Raw genomic sequence first — 22205 nt, forward strand, 5'->3', positions numbered from 1 at the left:
GCCTAAATTTTATGATGCCAAAATAGTGATGTAGATCAGTTTACAAGGCCGCAACCAGATGCTTGGTCAGCCGGGGGCAAGCACATATTTTATACAAATACAACGCCACAACAGGCAAAATGCCCAACGAGGTGGCTGATAAAAAGATGCCCATAAAAATATGGATATCATATATTTCCAAAATACAGCAACCCAATTAAAAATGCAATTAACACAAATTATAAACAATATATACACATGACAAAATATTATACAATGCTCATAAAGAATACTTATGGTTGTCTTATTTTGGCGCCCCCTTGTAATGTTGAAAAAGAGTTTAAAGGGATATAAATTGTCGCTCCCTCTTATCCTTTGCCCAAGGAATGAGACCAGCCTGTTGCCCTCTAGTTGCAACCCTGTCGATTAATTCATTTTATTATAGTACTAGCTATAATACCCGGCGTTGCCTGGGTTTTTTTCAATGAGGCTTTTTTGGATCACGTGATACCTCCCTCTTTCTTTGAGGGAATTGCAAACCCTGTCCAAGTTCACCAATATGGCGACATGCTACGCGACTCATGAAAAAAACAAATCTAGATTTAAAGAAACGTTGAAAAATAAATATATATATTTTTTTCTTTTTTTAAAGGGTGCTAGGTATTTCGATTCCCCCATTTGAACTTCAAGTTATTCATCTCTGCCTGTTTCTGCTTCAAAAAATGCTTAATTAAAGCTGTGGAATTTCTTCGATGCACTTTTATGGGCCCATAATTAATTTTAAAACAACCTAAACTATATGAATTTATGCAGTTGAATATCAAAAGACAATTCGCGGAGACATTAATTTTCATGCTTGAGAAGATATAAATAAAAAGTTGAAATCAATGTTATTGCATGAATATCCAGCTTGAAAGTAGGTCCGGGGCTAATTACTTCATATTTAATCGTATATCTATCTCTAAGCGAATTCAATATTTCAAAAATCGAGTATTTAATACAATTTTCAAAATTATTGATGTGACAGAAAAAACCCCACCAAATTTCCGCATTTCTACATTAAAATTGGCATTTTAACACTGATTTCTATGGGGATCATCCTTTGCCTTACCCTCAAAGTGATGCTGATGATGGTGTCTATTCAAAAAGCTCTCATAACTGGGAGGATTGAATAAAGTGGCAAACCATTATAAAAGCATAAATATCATACATATACTGACAGCGTTGAAGAAATGATAAACCATTGTAAAGGCATAAAACACGTTTTAAACGCATTGCTAGGGAACCACAGTAACCAAAGTAAACGTTCAGAAAGTGATTGTTGAGGCCCAAAAACCATTGTTGCCGGACAGTTTTTTGCCCATTTGGGGCATTTGCCCTGCTCTGACTAAATTTTAAAGTAGCCTATCGTTCAAGTCGGGTCCCATTTGGTATATATGCAAAATTTGGCAATGATCAATCTAAAATTGTAGATTTGTATAGAGAACATACATACACACACGGACAGAAAATCAATTTTATGTACATAGATTACAGTATCAACATAATAAATTCTAATATAATCTAAATTATATAATAGTCGTAGTCAATTACAGAACAGATTATCATTTTAAATGTTACATATACCTCAAATTTTAGTTTTTTTTCAGAAATAAAATTCCCATTCCTAATAACAGCGGCTACATTTTCACTATCCCGTTAGTAGCCGTTGTTGGGAGGTTTTACTGTATATTTACTAAATTTGCTAGTCTGAGAAAAAATGTCCTCCTATATACATTTGCAAATTTCGTTCACAGATAACGAAAGCAGTTGTTGGTCATGCTTTTTTCACATGAAATGTTTATTATTCTACTTCTCTCTCTCTCCATATAAACGCCATCTGTTATCTTTAACAAAATATATTTTATGAATCATTTTTAAAAATATTTATTTTTATTCTAATATCTCAGGAAAAAAAAGAAGCTGCAAATAGTATATAATCCAAACCAGAAAATTAGGGTTTTCTTTCAACATAGGCCTATAATCCACTGACTAAACACAGAAAATTACAGCAATTTTATTAGCATTATCTAATTAATCAAGCTTTATGCACATCTTGGTTCAGTTTAATGAAAAAAATAACTAAATTGTATATGTGTGTGTAAGTGTTTATTTCTTATTTTTTTTATATGTATATATATATTTTATTCTGTTCGGAAGGTCTCAAAGACTTTGTTTCACGTGCTGAAGAATATGTAGCTGATCAGAGCAAGCAAGATGTTGTCAAGGAGTACATCAAATTTTCAGGCGGTTGTGAAGAGCTCAAAGAGTTGACCAAAATACTTTCAGATTCATCAGCAAAAGATGTACGTGATAATTATGTTTTTTTATTTTCATTTTTTTGTGGTCAACAGACTCAGTATCATATTGCTGTTCTACAAGTGTAATATTGATGATTGAATTGAAAAAGAAACCTTAGAAATTTTTTGGCAGAGCCCCTGGTGTTCATTCATGTAATCATTGATATCCATTTAAGCAGGGCCAACTGTATTTAGAAACTGCAATCGAAAGCATTTATATGTATATAATTTTTTTTATTTCTATTTTTAGGGCCTAATTTTACTGAAAGCTCTGACCTGTATCTTGGCTCGAATCGCAAGTGACTTGAACGTATACTCAATGCTCGGTACTTCATTAGTTACTGAGATTCTAAACAATGGTGCTAAATCAATGTTTGGATTTGTGAAGTTGGGGCAAAAAACAGCTAAAGTCAAGTGTGTTCTTAATTTGCTTGCCAGTATGGTTGCTCAAGGTTCTCAAGCTGCCAGCAGCATTTTCTCTAAAATGAATCTATCTGGCCCTTACTTCATGCACTTGCTCAATAAAAGTAACCCTTGGGTAAGATTCATAGGAATTTAATTGAACAGATTTACATTTGTTATATGATACTATTTAGTCTTTTAAGTGCAGTCTTAGTTATCAGTTGACATATAGATGTAGAGTAACAGACACTGAAAGATATCTTCATTACGTATACCATAATTTTCTGTATATAATCTGTGCATGCAAATTTTGATGCTTTGAAAAAAAATTCATCCTGTATATCTGTATTTCTTTGAAACTGAGCACAGCTCCGGTCTATCACCATGGGCAATTTATTACTAAATGAATTGTATCTGAACTGTGCACATGTGTGTGTGTACCTAACATAAAATTGTCAGCCATCCTCGTTTTTGAAGTTATTTTAAGTGTCCTCCTATGTTTCAGAAAATTTACTCTTTTGTCCTCCTTTTCAGGTTTCCAAAATTCCCCCCCCCCCCGGAATTTTTTTTTACTCTGAAACTTATTGTATATCTCTTTAGTGGCATGAGAGTTTTTGTGTGTTGGAAGAGAGTTGAAGGGTCTGTTCCACGGTTTGGATTAGGCTGACACAATTCAGAGAAATGTAATAAAGTGTCTTTGTGTTTGACACACACTGCGAAGTGCATCTGGTAACTACCACAAGCCAGCTGGCAGTACTGCGAGCTTCAGCAGTCAGCATCAAAGTAGCACACCCATGCTTCGTGTAACAGCCCCCCCCCCCCACAACAAGGCTATGAAGGCCTGTAAAAATGCTAACAAATGTAATGAAAAACAAATATCTTGGCCAAAGAAAACCTCGCTATGCTCCAGGCAAAGGACATAAAACATTGACCAGACTGTAAGAATAATTCATTTTAAGCAAAAAAAAAAGAATAAGTATTGGTTATTTTTTTCTGTTTTTGCTTCTTAGTGGTTCTGTTTTAGCCATCCTTTCCGTCACGTGGTCATCTTTTTTTTAGTTTTCAAATCTGAACGCCCAAGTTCCGTGCTGGCAAGATGATCATCTGCCACTGTGAAGGTTGCTGTCATGGTCCCTGATTCAAACTTGAGGGAGGATATAGATAAGATATTTTCCCTAATGAGGTGGAGGCGACCACTGATAGACTACGTCTTCGTTTCCAACCCATCTCATTAATGGCAGTAAATTGCAATATAGTGATATGGCCAGAGTTGGTGTTTAGTGAAGTAGTAGTAGTACAAGTAGTTTTCAAATCTGGAAACCTTAACCCAGTATTTCCCAAAGTGGGAAATATCATCCCTGATGGGCAATGGAATGGTCCAGGGGTGGCGATAGAAGCTACGGGTACAACATAGGATCCTATGGGCTCACTTTAGTTAGGGGTGATGAGAGAAAATGAATTTTGAAGAAGGGGGGGGGGAGGGCTGATGGAACAAAAAGTTTGAGAAACTATACCCTAACCCAACAGTCTGAATGTGTATCCAGTGTTGTTTGTGAACTTTTAATGCTGCCATCTATTTTTCAAACTATGAGTAAAGTGTGATGATTAAATATCTATACTGTTGTAGACCTGTTGTTCTGTGTAGCAAGACTTTTTAATCTGGAGATTGGCTCACATTCACACCTCTAACATCCTATATATCATTAACATATAATCCTCATATGCAACCGTCTAGTTGTTACCTTTATACAACCAATTTATGAAATATAATTCACCAATATAATAAAAAAGGGGTTTTTTTTAAGGAAAACAAAACAATGTTAATTCTTGTACTCACTATACTCCATTTCTTATCTATAAAAAAATTATTTTTAAAAATATTTTAATTTCAACCACTCAGGAAAAGCTGGTGCTGCAGTCTATAATTTTTACCAAGAAATTCAGATTTTTTTTTTTTTTTTATGTATGATACACACAGGAAATTTTTGGGTCTGTCCAGACTTTTTCTATGGAGTTCTGTTTTTGAAAAAATTTTCTTTATTTTCATTTCATTTGTGAAAATGATCCATAACTCTATGAAAATGAATTTTTAGAAAGCAAAATTTTCTGCTAATTAATTTTATACAAAAAATTTCAAATTTATGCTTTTGTTAATTTGTATTTTGTGAAGGTCAGTTTTTCAGATTCAGAATTTTGTGGAAGGTTTAAAAAACAGACCCTCAAATTTTGGCTGCACATGATCCCTGATTATTTATGATTCACGTTAAAATAAATTTAAAAAACAATATTATTGTAAAAAAACTTTTATTTAATATATGAACTCATAGATTTGTATAGCATTTATTTCCTTTAATCAAACTCACAATTATTTCAGCAAGAAGAAAATATCAGAGCATCTTACATGAATGTTGTGCTTTTGTTATTCGTGTTTGGAGACAATGGTCTAATTAGACGAATCATGGAAGTAAAAGGTAATTATCCACTTCTTTTTGTAATGATTTTTGTCATTGATTTTCCTATCATAATTATGCTGAAATCTGATTTATTCACATTGATGTAACTATTGTTTTATCCTGAGGTGTATGTCGGGGAAAGGGGGTAGGATTAAAGCTGATAAAAAATTAGAAATTTTTGCTACAAAATAAAATACAGTAATACCTCGGTTTTCATTGATTTCAGTTATTGTCATTTTGGTTTTTGTTGATTTTTTCCGTAAAAAATTGTCTCGTTTTCATTGGTTGCCGTGCTCACATGACATCATTGTTAATTTTCGTTCTTCTGTGGCATTATTTCTCGTCTGAGCATCACCCTGCACATCTAACCGAACAATTCCATGGAACTAAAGAAATTTTCCAGAGCCAGCAGCCCTTCAAAGAAGGCTGCAACTTGTTTTGTTTAATGATAATGTTTTGCCCTATTTTAGTGAAGTCTTAAAGAGGCCGTAGAAACAGACCCCTTTGGACAGCTTTCTTGTGTGACGTCGGTTCACTGACTGTGAAGCTGGTCCTAGTGTCAAAAGACCAAGAAGGGAAGTGACCCCAGATAGTGTCTGGATAACTAAGGTCCTTGGTGGGGGATTCCCGTTCCAAACAATAATATCTGCACCCTTCTCTCTCCTCTCCTCGCTGTCTTCCATATGCCAAGAAGAATTTTCAGGAAAGTATAAAAATTCAAATATAATATTAAATGCTCATTTCTTTACAGTAGTCTTTTATATTTATTTTATATTAATATCTTATTGTTTTTGGTATTAAACACTACATTTATTGTCTATAAATGTGTTTTTGGTATCATTTTGGAGTTTCTAGAACGAATTAATTGGATTTACATTGATTCATATGGATATAATTACCTTGGTTTTTGTTGGTTTCAGATTTTGCCGATTGTTTTCGAACAGATTATAGACAAAAACCAAGGTATTACTGTATTGAAAGAAAATACCTTTATACAGACTTACGAACTGTTACGGATTGTCTGTAGTTTCTATGGACGGCTACAATAAACTACTGAGCTACGGGAGACACAATATTATAGAAATCAGTTGAAAAAAAATCTGGTCTTTGAATTTCTTTCAGTGTTTTACTTATTTTTATTATTTTTTAAAACTTCGCCGATCTTTACTATAATGATGAATGAGTGGATTCGAGAGAAGACAAACTCTGAGCTGATTCATAAATATTGTCTGAGTCATTCAATGACTTGCTAGTGGTTTCTGGGCTATTAGGCCATGGTCTAACAGATTTTCTTCCTGACGTTTCGTCCGCATCTGTGGCATCCATCATCTGAGGTTAATCAGACGTAAGTCTTCCCCAGCAAGCAAGAAATGCTTCGTACATCTACTGTCATCGACTTGTTCTCTACACGCACTTCTGAGAGCACTTCTTGCTCAGCCGCAGAGAAGAACCTCATTGGTTGGCTTGTGTAGATGTGTCGTGCTTTGATTGGCTGCATGTGGTGTCGTGCAATTGGCTGTCAAGGTCATTTCCTCTCTGCTTCACTAAACATCAACTCGGGCCATATCATTATATTGCACTTTAGTGCCATTAATGAGATGGGTTGGAAATGAAGGCTCTGTCTATTGGGTGGTCGCCTCAAGTTTGTTAGGGGAAAATATCTTATCTATATCCTCTCTCTGGTTCAAACCCGGGACCGTGGTAGCAACCTTCACAGTGGTAGATGAGCATTTTACCACCACGCCACTCGGGTGTGTCATTTCCTCTCTGGCACTCATCGGGGCACATCTCGGCTAAGGAAGAAAATCTCTTGGACCATGTCCTAATAGCCCAGAAACTGCTTGCAAATCTCTGAGCTGATCTTTTTTGTCTGTGGGTGCAAGGCAATCTGTAAAGCCGTCCCACAGTGGGCTAAAAACAGGTTTTTGAGTGATTCACCTGGCTTCATTTGCATTATCGAGCTCACAGAACTGGTGTTGGAAAGAATGTTTTCGTAGGTGCGGGGCAGTGAGTTCTGTGATACAAAGAAAATGGGGAATCTAAAATTGCTAGATATCTGTATATACAACCCACAAGGGCATATGCATGTTGGATAGCATTGAATGTTCATGAATTATTAAAGCTGGCGACTTGACAAGTTGCTTCGGGGGGGGGGGGGCCTCCTATGGCCTGAGCCGTCTAGGTGCCAGTATATTTAACAAACTTTTAATTAAAATTTTAAAAAAATTTCAGTGATATTTTTTTTTATTGTGCTATGATTAAGTTGTCGTGGAGGGTCCCCCCCCCCCTCCATGGCAAAGTTGAACATTCATCTCTACTGACAAACTTTAAGCCAATGTTGGCATGTCTGCTTTATATGTTTTATCAATTACAATTGATTGAAAGTTAGTAACTCAAATCACTGCTCTTCTCCGATCTGTCAGTGCCCCCCCCCTCCCTTCCCCAGGAAATATAACCTGCCATGTCGTCACTTCTGAATTTGGAAGACAGATATCATCACTTACACATAAACAGAACTAAGAAACAAACTTTATGTTGGATGCCCAACACATACACGGCACATTCTGGCATGTACCAGTGTGTTAGAGGTTCTTTCTCCAAGTAATAATTACAATTATAATTAATTTTCATGTGTTGTTTAGTTGTGTTGGTAGTGCCCCCCCCCCCCCAAAAAAAAAAGTAGGTCTAGTCCTTAAACATTATATTGATTCCAGATATGTATTTGTATATTTCATTAATTCTGAATATTATTGAATGCTTATTTTGTGAATATCAACATTGTTTACATTTCTCAGGCTTCTTGAATGCTATGTTTCCTGGATTACCTTCAGACAGAGCATCTATGATAATGTTCTTCCTTGAAACTTTATACGCTAAAGTGAGTTACCACATTAAATTTTCTTTCTTAACTGGTAAAATCAAGAAGCTATCCATACTTAGAATAAGAAAACCATAAATACATTATGGGCATTGTTTTATCATGTGTATATATTGTTTATAATTTTAGTTTATGATTGGGTTGCTGTAATTTTGAAATATATGACATCCATATTTGTTATGAGCATCTTTTTCTCAGCCACCTTGTTGCCTGTTGTGGCGTTGTATTTGTATTTGGTATCACTGTATTGTAAGATTTCTCAAAAAAATTGCAGATAAGTGTGTATAAAACAAATATATGATCACACTGTTTTAAAAATAAAACTATGCGATCTAGATAAATGCTACAAAAAAGTTCAAAAATTTATATGTGAGGTGTGTTCAGAAAATAAAGACACAACTGTACTGGTATTTCTTCAAAACATTTTTGTTTGGAAAAATGTCTACTAAAAATTATTCACTGGTTCAAGAGTTATTTTTCTACCTAAATGGCCATCATTTTTGCAAAATTTATTAAATCTGTTTATTAGTTTCTTTACCCCAGTGTCATAGCAATCTGCCACCTGTTTTGGAAACCATGTGTTAATTTGTTAATTTTTTTTTTTTTGTGTCATTGTCATGTATGTTTTGCATATTAATTTATGATGGTTTTTTATTTATTTCTTTATAGGTGATAAATAATAGTGTCATCAGTAAAACTATGAAAATCAGAGTTTTCAATGATTTTACGCTGAAGTATGTAATACAGCTTTATGCATGGCATGGCCCTAAAGTGCCACGTAAAGGTGTCAAAAGGAAGTTAGAAAATGATGGAGAGCCACAATCCTTAGTAATTTAATTGGTTTTTTTTTTTTTTTGCCATGTGTATAGAGGTATAAATTATTATCATTAGCATAGCTTTCAGGGCACAGAATATTTTGGCATGCGCAAATTAATTAGCAATACAGTGATACCTCAGCTAACAAAGATAATTCATTCTGAAATTTTCGTCAGCCAAAACATGATTTCCCATATATTTCTATGGAAAATTGTTTAATTTGTTCCAGAAATAGCCCAAAATTTAAAAATAAGTTTTTTAAACACCAAAGATCACTATAAGAAAGACAAATTGATTGAAGAGTAAAATGAACAGCTTTAAAATTAGATAAATGGTAATTTACAGGAAGATGAGATACTGAAGATCATTTTATTTTACACTATGTATGCAACCAACATCAACTGTAGTAGACTAAAGCTAGTTGTTGACACAACCCAGTCCAAGTCCTAGGTGTCCCCATCCATTTCTGATTTAGTCAGTTCATTACTGTGTGTGATACATGCCGATGGAAAAAGTTGAGCTCCTAAAATCTTGAAGCTGTTCAGTTTGATGCTGGGCTCTCCTCAAAAGGGAATAAAAAAGTCTTCCTCACAAGAGACTTGCATCGAAAGAGTGTGTGCTCTGAAATTATGGGGTTTTTTAAATGAATTTTTTTAGCTGAATCTTTCATGCATTTCATTTCATGAAATGGTTGGAAACTTTCAGAAAGAGAAATGGAGATATATTTAAAAATTAATTCTGAAGTCTATCAGTTTATCAGCACGAGTGACTAATTCTGACGATGGATGTGCGAAAATTCAGCTCACGACATTGCTGGTTTAAGTTAGCACATTCATCTACATCAACAAAAATGTTTGTTATCTGAATCTGTATTTATTATCTGAGACAGAAAAATCACAAAAAAATCGTTAACCAAAATATTTGTAAGACAAGGTGCTCGTTAGCCGAGGTATCATTTTATGACACATGATGAAGTAACTATTCAGCTAATTAATTGTTCAGCTTAATCACAAAATAACTCATGCTTAATCATCATGTTAATTATATTAAAAACTCTTGTTTTCTCATGTCCTTTTTTACTTCTTCCATCAGTTTTTGTGCATTTCATGGTTTCTTTCTAAATTTTACTATTTAATATATTTGGACTGCAAAAAAAGTTAAGGATTAAATAAATGAGCCAGATGTGTGAAAAAATTTTTGGACTGTGGGAATGTGTATATCTTTGTTTTGCTTAAAACAATTTTTTTTGCCTAATCTGATTCTTTTTTTATTTATTAAAGAAATATTGAGATATTCATAGATATTTTTTATTTAAAAAAAATTCTGCATGACACAAGTAATATAACTGAATACCTGAACAAAACTTATTTTCTTTTTTCTCTCTATTTGTAATATATGTAGAAAGCTGATGAATCAGATATCAAAGCTGTTCAAGAAATGGCTCATAAGTTCATGAAAGCACTATGTTGTTCTTTCAAGACAGGAATAATATTCCATGATTCAACATATGGTTCATCAGGGAAGTAAGTATTTCTTGGAAGATTGTTTTGCTTTTGCATGACTTCCGTGAATTGCTAGGAGTGTTTTTTTTAATTCTGTAAAGTATGGTATCATTTTTATAATTGACATAACTCATTTTTACTATGAATGCTGACAAAATGAGTCACTCATTAAAAAAATTGTTACAACATTTTTGGTCTTGTGTGTCTGGTTTTGAGAGAATCCACCATATGTGTTTTCAGAATGAGAAACTTTCATCGTAATTTTTTTAAATATTTTCTTTACACATTTCTGAAATTTCATTTCTATACTTTTCAATTTCTATATGGATGTCTTGTACAATATAAAATCATTCAATTTTAGGAATGTGATTTCTCTGCAATTTCTTTTCCTTTCACATACAGTGATCTTTCACTTGTATGTTTCTCTCAGTTAAAAGACTATTTTCTACACTCCCAGTCAAAGATATACAGTAAAACCTCTCTTTTGCAGACACTGAGGGGACAAAAAATTTGTCTGTAAAAGATGGGTGACCGTTAATCAAGGGTTTGAAATGCATGCTTTCATTAGACAAGGGGAAATTGTTATTTGACCGTAAAAGAGGGGTGACCGCATCTAAGGGGTGTCTGTTAATAGGGATTTTACTGTAGCATAATAATGCTGTACACTTGTATGCCTCTCTCACACTTTCGTCTTTTTTCCTTGTTACCTTGCACCAATGCATAAGTGAGAGATCACTGCATTATGTGCTATGTTCTTATTGCCCGACTCTTATTGTACACAACAATTTTCTTAATATTTTTGAAGTATGTTTGAAATCTGATTGAAATTGTTTGTTTTTTAGGAATCCCAACCACATCCTGACTAATATCTTAGCATCATTTTCCAATCCATATTTCAATGAGTTTATGTCTGAATTACTAGTTGAAGTTGTGAAAACTTGCCCTGACCAAATAAAGTATTTTCTTCCATCTATGAAAGATAGTCTGGTTCCTCGTCCCTCAAAGCCATGGATGCAAGCTATCAACCTTGTTAAAAAGGTGTTTATATTGTTTTCTGTATTAATATAGTATTCATATTTCTTTTCTTCCTTTTTTGTGATTATGTGATGTTAATCCGAATATATTCTGATATGTATGTGTAATGAATTTTTTTATTGTGACTGTTTTTTCTTTGTCATAAACACATCTCTGGTTTGGTACTGCTTGACACATAAAATATTACAGAGAAATGGAAAGCCTGAGTGCACTCAGATTTTAAAAATGATTTTTTTGTGTGCATGCGTTATGTGATAACAACATAGTCACCACCATTTTTTACAATTGTCTCCCAATGTTTTACAAGCTTAATTGTTTTGCCAGGTGTAAGAAATTTGAAGAAAGTTATTCTCCAGCAGTCCTCCAAACAGGTAGCAACTCCTTCATTAGATCATTGCCTGCAATGAATTTGTCTGATTAGGACTTTTTTATGGCACCCAAAGTGACAAATGCAGTGCTGTGATGTGTGTGTGTATCATGCTTGGCTTGGGTCACAAGGAGGACAATTGAGGGGCTTACTTTCTAAAGAGAACACTTTCCACTTTTGCTAAATTTACAGTAGAAGTAAAAAACGTATTCCTCTGGAATACATTTGCTTTGCAAAAGTAAAAATTAGCCCAACAGGTAGCATGTTGGAATGGTAGAAGAATATTTAAATACAGTAGAACCTCGATTATCCTAACACATCGGAACTGGGAGTGTTCAGAAAAGTGAAAAGTTCGGAAAATTGATTACGAAACCAATTCGATGAAGCAAGGGAATAAATTAAATTTAAGATGAATTCGTCAGATGAAAAAAAAAGGTGACAGCTAAATCTGCTCCTATTCACAAGTTTGTTTGCTTGTCAATCATTTATAATTACATACACTGTACCCGGATCTGCCCGTACTTACATGTATATAACTCACAGGTACAGTACGTGCACTTGTTTATAAGTGAATTATTGTACAATAGAGAAAAGCTATCGAGTTTGGAGAAAAGAGGATTCAAGTTCCAAGGAAATACCAACTATTGAGCACCATTGACTATAGAAAACTGAAAATGAGTTAGGTTGAAAAGGTGTTCAATTGACCGAATTGTTTGGAAAATTGATTTTTGGATAAACAAGGTTATGTACTATGTTTCTTGATTAACATTTTAGAGAATTATCCACATTAGAATTTTAGAAATGTTCCATTTTGAAAGAAATTCAGTGGAAATACACTGCTGGCCACCGTAAATGCAACACCCTGAAGGAAGCATGCAAATAATATGAAATTTACAACATGCATTAGCGGAGGTGAGATATGCAAATGATTAGAATTTCAGCGCAGACGCACATCACGCGTGCCTGTGGCGCCACTTCAAAGCGCTATTTAAGGCTTGGAGATTTCGACGATTTGAAGTACGGCAATTGTGTTTTTCTTGTGGTTTTTTCAAAAAAACGATCAATTATGCCTCCTAGAAAACAGCGATCATCTTTTGATCAAGTGTCCGAGTTCGACAGAGGAAGGATAGTGGCCTACCGAGATTGTGGATTATCTTTCAGGGAAATCGGTAGTCGTGTTGGACGAAACCAAACAACTGTAATGCGGATATGTGATCGTTGGATGCAGGAGGGTACGACGGACCGACGTGTTCAAATCGCATCCACCTCAGTGCACCACTTCACGTGATGACAGGCGTATTTTGCGTATGGCAGTGACGGATCGCTCAGCCACATCACGAACCATAGCACAGCACATTCAGTCTGTATCGCATCATCCAGTGTCTGCGCGTACCATTCGACGCCGTTTACAGCAGAGTGGTCTGTCCGCAAGACGTCCATTGCTTCGTCTACCCTTGACGCAGAACCACAGACGTCTCCGCCACCAATGGTGCGATGAAAGAAGGATGTGGACGGCACAATGGAATGAAATTGTCTTTAATGTCGAGTCACGCTTCTGTCTGCAACACCACGATGGTCGGATTCGAGTCTGGAGACACCGTGGAGAGAGGATGCTGAACAGCTGCGTTATGCACCGCCACACTGGTCCTGCACCGGGTATTATGGTATGGGGCGGTATTGGATATCACTCTCGCACTCCTCTAGTACGCATTGCCGGTACTTTAAAAAGCCAACGCTACATCTCCGAGGTGTTGGAGCCAGTTGTCCTTCCTTACCTTCAGGGCTTGCCCACAGCCATATTTCAACAGGATAATGCGCGACCACACGTGGCACGCATTGTGCAAAGGTTCTTCGTCAATCGCCAGATTGAATTGCTTCCCTGGCCAGCTCGCTCTCCGGATCTTTCGCCGATAGAAAACATGTGGTCCATGGTTGCTCAATGATTGACCCAGATTACATCCCCAGCTGCCACACCAGATCAACTTTGGCAACGCGTGGAAGCTGCTTGGTCTGCTGTACCCCAAGAACACATCAAAAGTCTCTTTGAATCAATGGCGAGGCGTGTGGCAGCGGTGATCTCCAACAATGGCGGCTACTCTGGCTACTGATTTTGGCAGGAACCACACTTCACAGAAGTCTATAAATTTAATCATTTGATGCTTGGTCAACATGTTATCTACAAAATAAATATTGTTGCGATATCTCTTGTCTTTCTTGGTGTTGCAATTTGGGTGGCCAGCAGTGTATTTTCTTTTGGTCAAGCTGGTCAAGTCTGAAATTTTTTTTAATTTCTACATCACCTGTTGATTCCAGAAGGTTTTAACTCACTGAAGAAGGTGCCCTTACTGTCTTCTCGTCATTAACGTAAGGAACATGATATCATTCTACAGTGGAACCTCCTAGCAGCTGTGCGGTCGTCATGCTGGACTCTCGTCCTGAGGATTCAGGTTCGATATAAAAATAATCTACTGTGTTGCTATTTCAAAATTTGAAGACCAGATGGAAGCACTTCATGAATGCATAATATGCATTCCTCAGAAATAAATATCATGTTATTCATGCAACACATTCCAGCATGCATCAATTCAACAGAAATCTCTCGCTGGAATGTTTACAAAGTACATCTGTAGTGTAGTTGTGGCAATAGACTAACAAAATTCACCTGATCTGTTTTCTTTAAAAGTTCTTGCTATGTTGTGGTGTACATTTGATCCCTACTCTGCAAAAGTGATTGCAATAACTGAATAATAACATAAGCTGTGGTTATAGCTAGTGTCTGTTTTGGTATTATTTTTATTTATTTTTGCATACAATTTGTTTTGATTTTAAAGTCAATTGCTTTGTCCATGCAATACATTTTTTTTTATAACCCATCAGGTTATAAAATCCCAAGACTATGTCTGGTGCTTTTTCAAGGCGGGGGAGAAAAAGCCAGTGGCAAAAATGATAGCAATTGCTAAAGCTATTTCTGTTCCACCTGTGATTTCATCTAGTGATATGGTTAACTGCTTAAAAGTAAGTCATTGTAGTTTATTATTTTTGCTATCAAATAATGTCATCAAGTTTTAAATAAGTATTTTTCCCGGCTTTTTTTCCACTTTTTACATCATTAAGACAATGTGATAAGCAATGAGGTGGTAAGCAATGCTATACACAGAACTGGCTTTTGACACACTTTCTATCCCAAAAATAGAACTCTCGAAGTATACCGGTACATGAATCAATTCCTTGGACATCTATTCCCCGGCCTGTGTGGCCCCCACCAGTTGCCAAATCAGGAGCAAGGGATAAAAAAAATTAAGAAAATTTTTTCGTCTGTAAAATTTTAACTATGGATGTAATTGAATGGACTAATTTTTTAAGCATTTCATCTACTAGCTGAGAAAAGTGGTGCCTAGGTTAAAATTTTAATGACTAAATTCCTCGTTTTTAACAATATTACTTATGCTGGATCATAATTATACTTAATTAGTAGAGTTTTCTGGGTGATTTTACTGGTACACTTACACACCAGAGTGTTGTCCCTGGTGAGGCTTGCAATGCTCCAACTGACCATCATATTTGCCCTCAAACACTGAGAAGTTGGCTATGTTCTAGAGTAATTTTCTGAAAGAAAATGCAAAAAGTAAACAACTATGTTATGTTTTAACCTATTTACATTTTATTTCCTTAGGAAAGTCCTCGATCTGTTGTTCACGAACTGCTGCAATATGTATCAGTGATTTTGGAACAAGTCAAATCAGTACTTGATTTCTGTGATTCAATTGAAGGAAAAACTATATTAGCTGAGTCTGAATCAAAGGAGTTTTGCAAGTCTTTCATCGACTTTATCAAATCTGTATGTGTTTTTTTTTTAATCATTGTTTTGAAATTGCTTAAGTGGTTATTGATATTAAAAGTTTATTCTCTGTGGCAGTTCAATATTATATTTTGTGTATTTTTAAATATATTTTGGACATTGATAAAAGTATACTCTAATTTGGTTATCTTCAGAAATTATATTGTAAAAGTTTTGAAGTCAATTTTTGATCAAATTCAAATTTTTTGGTTGAAAATTTTTGTTGGTTCATTTTTTTGTCTTTTAGACTTTACCAGATGTCAAATGTTTCCAGAATTATTGGTTCCAAATCACTTCAGGAAATACTGATGCTAATACACAAGATGATGATACTTGTCAAGGTAAAACATTTATTTTTAGATGGGCATTTTTATTCTTTCAATTTTTAAGATTTATTTCTGCTCAAGTTTCTATAAAAAATTCTGAAACAAAAGTAAAAGCCATATTTACTTGCGTATCACATTTTAACAAGTGTTTTTTTAAGGCTATTTTGAACGTATTAAAATTTATTATCATTGCTTTCTACTTTTTTCTACTTACCTTTAAATTCACAACAGTTTTGTTATCATACTTGAGACATGATACAGAAAAATATTTCCTGTTAATTCACATTACACAAAAATAAGGAAATTCCAAAGCTTTGTGCAAATTTTTTCGAATGATATCAGTCTCCAGCATATATTGTAATAGTTTATCACTAAGTAACTTTTGTGCAGAAATTTGCCTGCACTGAATATATGACTTTTTTTCTTAAGCATGTGTGGATTATTGGCAAGAAATTATGATGGTTCAAAGAAGTTTTTTTTTCTACTTTTTAGGTATTGAAAAGCGAACTTATTTTGAATGTTTATGCCAAGTTCTTGAAACCTTGAAGCTCTTCTCTTATTTACATCAAACCTCATCTGGTAATGTAGATGCCACATTCTACTACCTCTTTTGTGGTCTCAAATCATGTATATCTCAATTATCAAAAGAAGAAATGTGCTCTTTGCATCTCAAGTTGATTGACATTTTCTCATGTAAAGATTTCATCCAAACATCTGAATGGTCTGATGTATGTCTTTTTCGAAATATTTCTCCATTTTAGCTTGTAAACTGCTTTATTTGAATGATGTTTTATTTGTGTCAAAAGTACATTTAATGTGCCATTGTTTTTCCCACTTTATTTAACACATGGTTTTTTGTCTGTCATTCATAAAGAAAAATTTGAGTTTTTTCCCATTTCTACATCCAAAATAAATTTTTGAATGTGTATAAAATTAATCGTTCCTTCTCCATTTCTATAAATCATGTAGAGATTTACAAGATTTTCTGCTAAGACAATAATTTGACTAAAAGTTATCATCCTATTTTATTGTTAATTTATTTTATTAATCTGAGTATGTGGATATAGTTTTTTCTTATCACAAAATGTGAACCTTTCTAGAGATTAACATCAGTTCCAGGAATAGTTTTAATTTTATTTTAATCTTTTAAAAATTTTTTACTTAAGAGTTTAGGAAAGCCACCGTTAGCTTTTGTGATTGATCTGCTCCTGATGGTTGAAGATCCTGATATTGCTTCCCAGGTTCTCAAATTAATCTACCAGGTAATCCAGTGCATTTGATTTAGCTATAACCTAGATTTCAAGTTTTTTTAAAAAGCATGTTGAATTTTTGAACTCTTGAAAATCTGATATGGTGCTAAGTTGTTTTTATGTTGATTTAGCAGTTAAAAGTTGGGTGGTGACAATCATAGTCATACACAATTTTTATCTAACGAGAAGATTAAGCTTCGAAGTTTAACTGAATTTTATTGAGATCTGATGGCTAAGGAGGCCATGTAAACGTTACAAATACAGCAGACTCTCACTAATCTTTCATAGACGTTTTCCTTGTCTAAGCTTAAAGAAAACCCTTCCAAAAATCTACAAACACCAGATTACAATATGGGCCAGACTAGCGCAGTCATATTATCAAGAGTATACTACACATCAGACTGCTCTTGTAACTAATCTTATAGAAAATTCAAATGAATTATTATCATGTTGGAAGATGATTTAGAAAAACAAAGATGTTGAAATATGAGTTGAAGTGCTATTCTCACATTAATATATTTATCATACTGACCTATTATTTGAAGATGGGAAGTGTACTATAAACTATGTTTTTGAGATCAGATTAATGCATCAATGTGTCCTGATCCTATTTAAAATGCCTCCAGGAACAAGAAAGATCATATTGACGCCAAAGTGGAATCCTCTTAGGTCACAGTTTTTCAAAGTGGACAATAGTGTGCAGTAGAATCTATGGGCATAATATAGGATCTTATGGTTTTCTTGAGTTTGGAGATGAGAAATTTTTTTTTGAAGGGAGTGTTGATGTGTGAAACAAAAAGTTTGGGAAACTAAGCTTTAGATATTGAGTATGAGGCTTTAGATATGATTGCGTTCTTCACGAAAATCCTTCATCGATCACTCTGAGCTGAGCCAAGACAGCTGGAGAAGCAGAATGAAACACTGGAAAATGAGAAATGGCCTGAGAGCCGAGAGGAGAAGGTAGAACGAAAATGCAAATAGAGAACGAAAGGCAAAGATTGAAAAAAGCAGAAAGGCTTCAGATATTCAAAATTCATAGTTTTTGGTTAACTACCATTTGAGTCTGGTTTACAGTTCTGGTAATAATAATTTAATTGTCTATTACCATTTGATTTTTACCATTCATATCAAAATGTGAACACACTTTTAAAGTGGTTAAACAAAAACTTTTTATTTGGGATATTAAACCTACATTTTTTGGTGGAATCTCTAGTTTTCTCATGTTGGTGTTTATTTTGAATAATCACTATTGTGATTCATTCTAAAGATTATGTGTGCTGAGTCGTTTCCATTCGGGGGTGGGGTGCCACTGCTTTACTCTTTCATGAAACAACATTATACATATTTTAAAAGGCCTTAATATTACTTTCTTTTCTTTCAGTTGCTAAAGAGTTTGCCAAAATTTAAAGGTGAGCTGAGAGAGGTAGAAATATGGATGAAAGTGTTGAAGATGTGTAGTGAAGAGCATCAAACTGTGCTGAAGGATTTCTTAAATGAAGTGATCAGCAATCTTGGTCAGTTTCATCTTAAATTACTTGCATACTTTTCTGTTTGGATGAAAATGAATAAAATTTAAATAATTTCATATTATATGAATAATTTTTTTTCTGATTAGGTGATGCTTCAGAAGAAACTATTGATGTAGTTGACAAGGATGATTGGTAATTATTTTTTTTATATTTAATAATGAATTTTTTCACTGAATATTTGTGATTCATGCATAAATTTCAGTTAGCTTAATTTTTAAAACATAAAGCCAATTTAAATCTTGAGTCCAAAATTTTTCAATTGAATGGTTAACTAAGCTGTGCATGCTTTTTACAAATCAAATATCTAATGAATAGTATTTCGGCATAATGGAAGTCGAGGAGGGGAAAAAAACATTCTAAATAAAACTATTTGACATTGTTACTATCTAACTTGAAAAATGTTTATATTAATGAGCAAGTATTCCCATAAAAATGATGATTTTGACTAGACAATTTTTTTTGGTTGATTTTATTTGCTATGAGTAAGTTCCAAAGTCCTCTGAAATTTTGCATTTAATGTATAGTAGTTGATGTTCAGTTGATTCCCATTTTAACAAATAACATTATAGCAAAAATTCATTAAGCAAAAACTTTTCTAATTCCCCAGATAAGTTTACATATTAACAATGTAAGAATCTGGAATTCCTTTATAACAAAATTTTGTTATTACGAAGTGATTTCTCCAGTCTCATAGGTTCTTATATCAAGATTTGACTGCATATCAAGTTTGTTAGTTTAAAGGGGAAAAAATTATTATTTTTTTTTACTTTTCTGTTGCATTTTTTAAAAATTAAATTTATATGTTATGTTTAATATCAATTCATGCATAGATAGAGCTTAATGTAAATGATAGAGAACCCATCTATTTGTATTCCATACCTGAATCATTGATTATTCTTTCTTCAGTAGCTCATACAGCAATATGATATCTGCTGCTTTGAAATTAATTAGCTTTCAAAATGAAAACAATGAAGAGAAATTTGACAGTAAGTGTTGAAAGTTTTTATATTTATATTTTACTCAAACTTAGTGTTATTAGTTTAAATTATGTTTGAAATACAGGTATTTCAATTTTATTGAGAACTGAAGAGCCATTGACTTCTTCTGGGCATCATTTTTAGAAAAAATAAAATCAATTTGCAAAGAAAAAACTTTCTCCAAATTACTGTAGTTGGGCCTTGCAGTCCTGGGATATTCTGGAGGGGGAGGGGGCACAGGAGAAAATCAGAAGAAAGGTGATCCACGACAGGTGGTGAAGGGAGTCCTAGAGAGCTGTGAAGCGAAAAGCTTTAAAAGTGAAACATGGTTGACAAATATTTCTTTCAGAATCCATCAGGTCCGTCCATAGAACCAAAGGCATCTTAACTCTTGGGTCTATATGGGCATGACCCGGATCTTCGTGTCTATAATGGAGGGATGGGACTGCACTATATGGGATCTGGTACTATGATTTTCATATGTAAGCTGTTAGTTCCAGCTAAGTATGGAGGGCCGCCAGAGCAATGGTTGATGTGTTGCGAGGATCAGTTTATTGTGCAGGTTCGTTGGATCATGCAGTTTTACACGTACCATTTTTAAAACCATTTATCCGCTAGGGAGGGGGGTTCAGATGTGGCAGTGATTCCAGTGCTGCCAAGGGGTAGTAGGGGATATAGGAGTAGGATCCACCAATTCAATATAGGCCTGAAGGACATTTGCTCCTCACTTGGGGTCACGTTCTTGGAGCTTCCCGCATTTACCGATAGGTGGCTTCGTTCGGATGGGATCCATCTAAATAAGAGAGGGGTCTGGGAGGTTTACGATAGTCTTAGGTCAGGTTTTTTACTCCCAGACCACGTAGTCGGGAATGCGGGTTAGTTAATGATAATCACAACAGTACTGACGGGGAATTACCCACCTCTGACTTGGATGGCTTCTCGATTGACAACAAACCACCGGGCAAATTAAAATGTGTGTTAATAAATGCCAGGAGCTTGGGTAATAAGAAAGATTTTTTAGAAACTATGATAGTTGTGGAGGACTTGGATCTTATAGCCATTACAGAATCTTGAGCAAACGATGGGGATGAATCTTTCTTACACATCTCCGGATACGATACTTTTTTGAGAAATAGATCTGATAGGAAAGGGGGTGGAGTGTTGATATACGTGAAATCATGTTTGAAGGCTAGAGAGTGTAACGTGCAGAGAAGTGATATTGAAACCATATGGGTTGAACTTGAGAACAAAAGACGTCATAAGCTTATTGTTGGGGTTTGTTACAATCCACCGAATAGGGATCAAAACTATATCGCCAAAATGCATGATGAAATTTCCTACATGTGTAAGCGAAAGAGGGTTCTCATACTAGGGGATTTCAATTACCCGGGTATTGATTGGGAGAACCTTTCATCTGGAAATCAGTATGAAAGAGACTTTCTTAAGTTGGTGCTCGAAAATTTTTTGTATCAGCATGTATCAGAAGCCACTAGGGGTACTGCTATTTTGGATTTAGTTCTTACTAGTTCTGAGGATCTAGTTGAACATGTTTCGGTGGGGGAAGAGTTTTCTTCCAGTGATCATCGTATCGTCAGATTTCACTGTAACTTTTCCTCGGGTAAGGTTGATAACAAAAAACTGGTTCCTTGTTTTCGGAGAACTAACTTTGATGTTTTGCGAAGAAGGTTAGCGGAAGTTTTCAAAGACCGGTTGGAATCAGTAGGGGTGGTAAGTCAATGGGAAGAATTTAGTACGAAGCTGTCCTCTGTTTTGCACGACGTCATACCCTTTGTTCGAAAAAAGCGTGTTTGTACATCACACCCTCTATGGTTCACGGATAGCGTGCGGAACCTTTATCTTGAAAAGAAAAGAGCATTCAGAGAGTATAAAAGTGGACGAGGTGACCTATCATTGTTTACTGATAAAAGAAGACTGTTGAAGAAAGCGATAAGGGATAGTAAAAAGCAAGTTGAATCTAGGTTGGCAGATAACATTGGCTCTGACCCAAAATCATTTTTTCGATACGTCAATAATGGATGTAAGGGGACAGTTGGCCCCCTCTCGATAGGAGGCTCAAAAGTAGAGAGCAATGTAGGCATGTGTAGTGCTTTCAATGACTTTTTCGCGTCGATTTTTAATGGAGATAATGATATTCGATATACGGGTGTTGCATGGGGTAATAAAACGCTCAACGATATTCAAGTGGAAGACGTGGAGGTCCTAAATCTTCTAAGAAATGTATGTGCAAGCAAAGCACCAGGACCAGATGATATCTATCCCAGGGTTCTCAGGGAAGGTGCTAATGAATTGTTGGGGCCAGTCGCACAGATATACAGGAGTAGTGTTGCTGAGGGTATCGTCCCGAGAGATTGGAAACTGGCTAACGTTGTTCCGATATTTAAGAAGGGTAGTAGAGAAGTGGTGTCTAATTATCGTCCAGTGAGTTTGACGAGCTCCCTCTCGAAAATTTTGGAAATTATCATCAAAAGGCAGTTTGTGAAGTGGATAGACGAG

The 22205-nt window shown here is 34.9% G+C and overlaps 1 protein-coding gene across 2 annotated transcripts in view; it reads left to right on the plus strand.

Moving 5' to 3' along the window:
• LOC149087118 (nucleolar pre-ribosomal-associated protein 1) overlaps positions 1-22205 on the plus strand; it is a 52800-nt gene that overhangs the window by 467 nt on the left and 30128 nt on the right. Inside the window, exons 2-16 of one of the 2 annotated variants that reach the window (XM_089231364.1) lie at positions 2179-2324; positions 2569-2856; positions 5095-5191; positions 7969-8051; positions 8721-8879; positions 10269-10390; positions 11212-11407; positions 14649-14786; positions 15445-15609; positions 15857-15950; positions 16428-16663; positions 17102-17197; positions 18567-18699; positions 18801-18846; positions 19621-19700. In XM_089231364.1, the coding sequence (XP_089087490.1) occupies positions 2179-2324; positions 2569-2856; positions 5095-5191; positions 7969-8051; positions 8721-8879; positions 10269-10390; positions 11212-11407; positions 14649-14786; positions 15445-15609; positions 15857-15950; positions 16428-16663; positions 17102-17197; positions 18567-18699; positions 18801-18846; positions 19621-19700 (2079 nt within the window). The remainder of the gene's footprint in view (positions 1-2178; positions 2325-2568; positions 2857-5094; positions 5192-7968; positions 8052-8720; positions 8880-10268; positions 10391-11211; positions 11408-14648; positions 14787-15444; positions 15610-15856; positions 15951-16427; positions 16664-17101; positions 17198-18566; positions 18700-18800; positions 18847-19620; positions 19701-22205) is intronic. The other variant, XM_089231365.1, reaches the window with a different exon arrangement.

Source organism: Pholcus phalangioides, unplaced genomic scaffold (genome assembly GCF_987345545.1).
Source record: "Pholcus phalangioides strain wild (caught in Gottingen) unplaced genomic scaffold, Ppha-v1.0 ptg000004l_1, whole genome shotgun sequence".
In the NCBI taxonomy this organism is placed as follows: Eukaryota; Metazoa; Arthropoda; class Arachnida; order Araneae; family Pholcidae; genus Pholcus; species Pholcus phalangioides.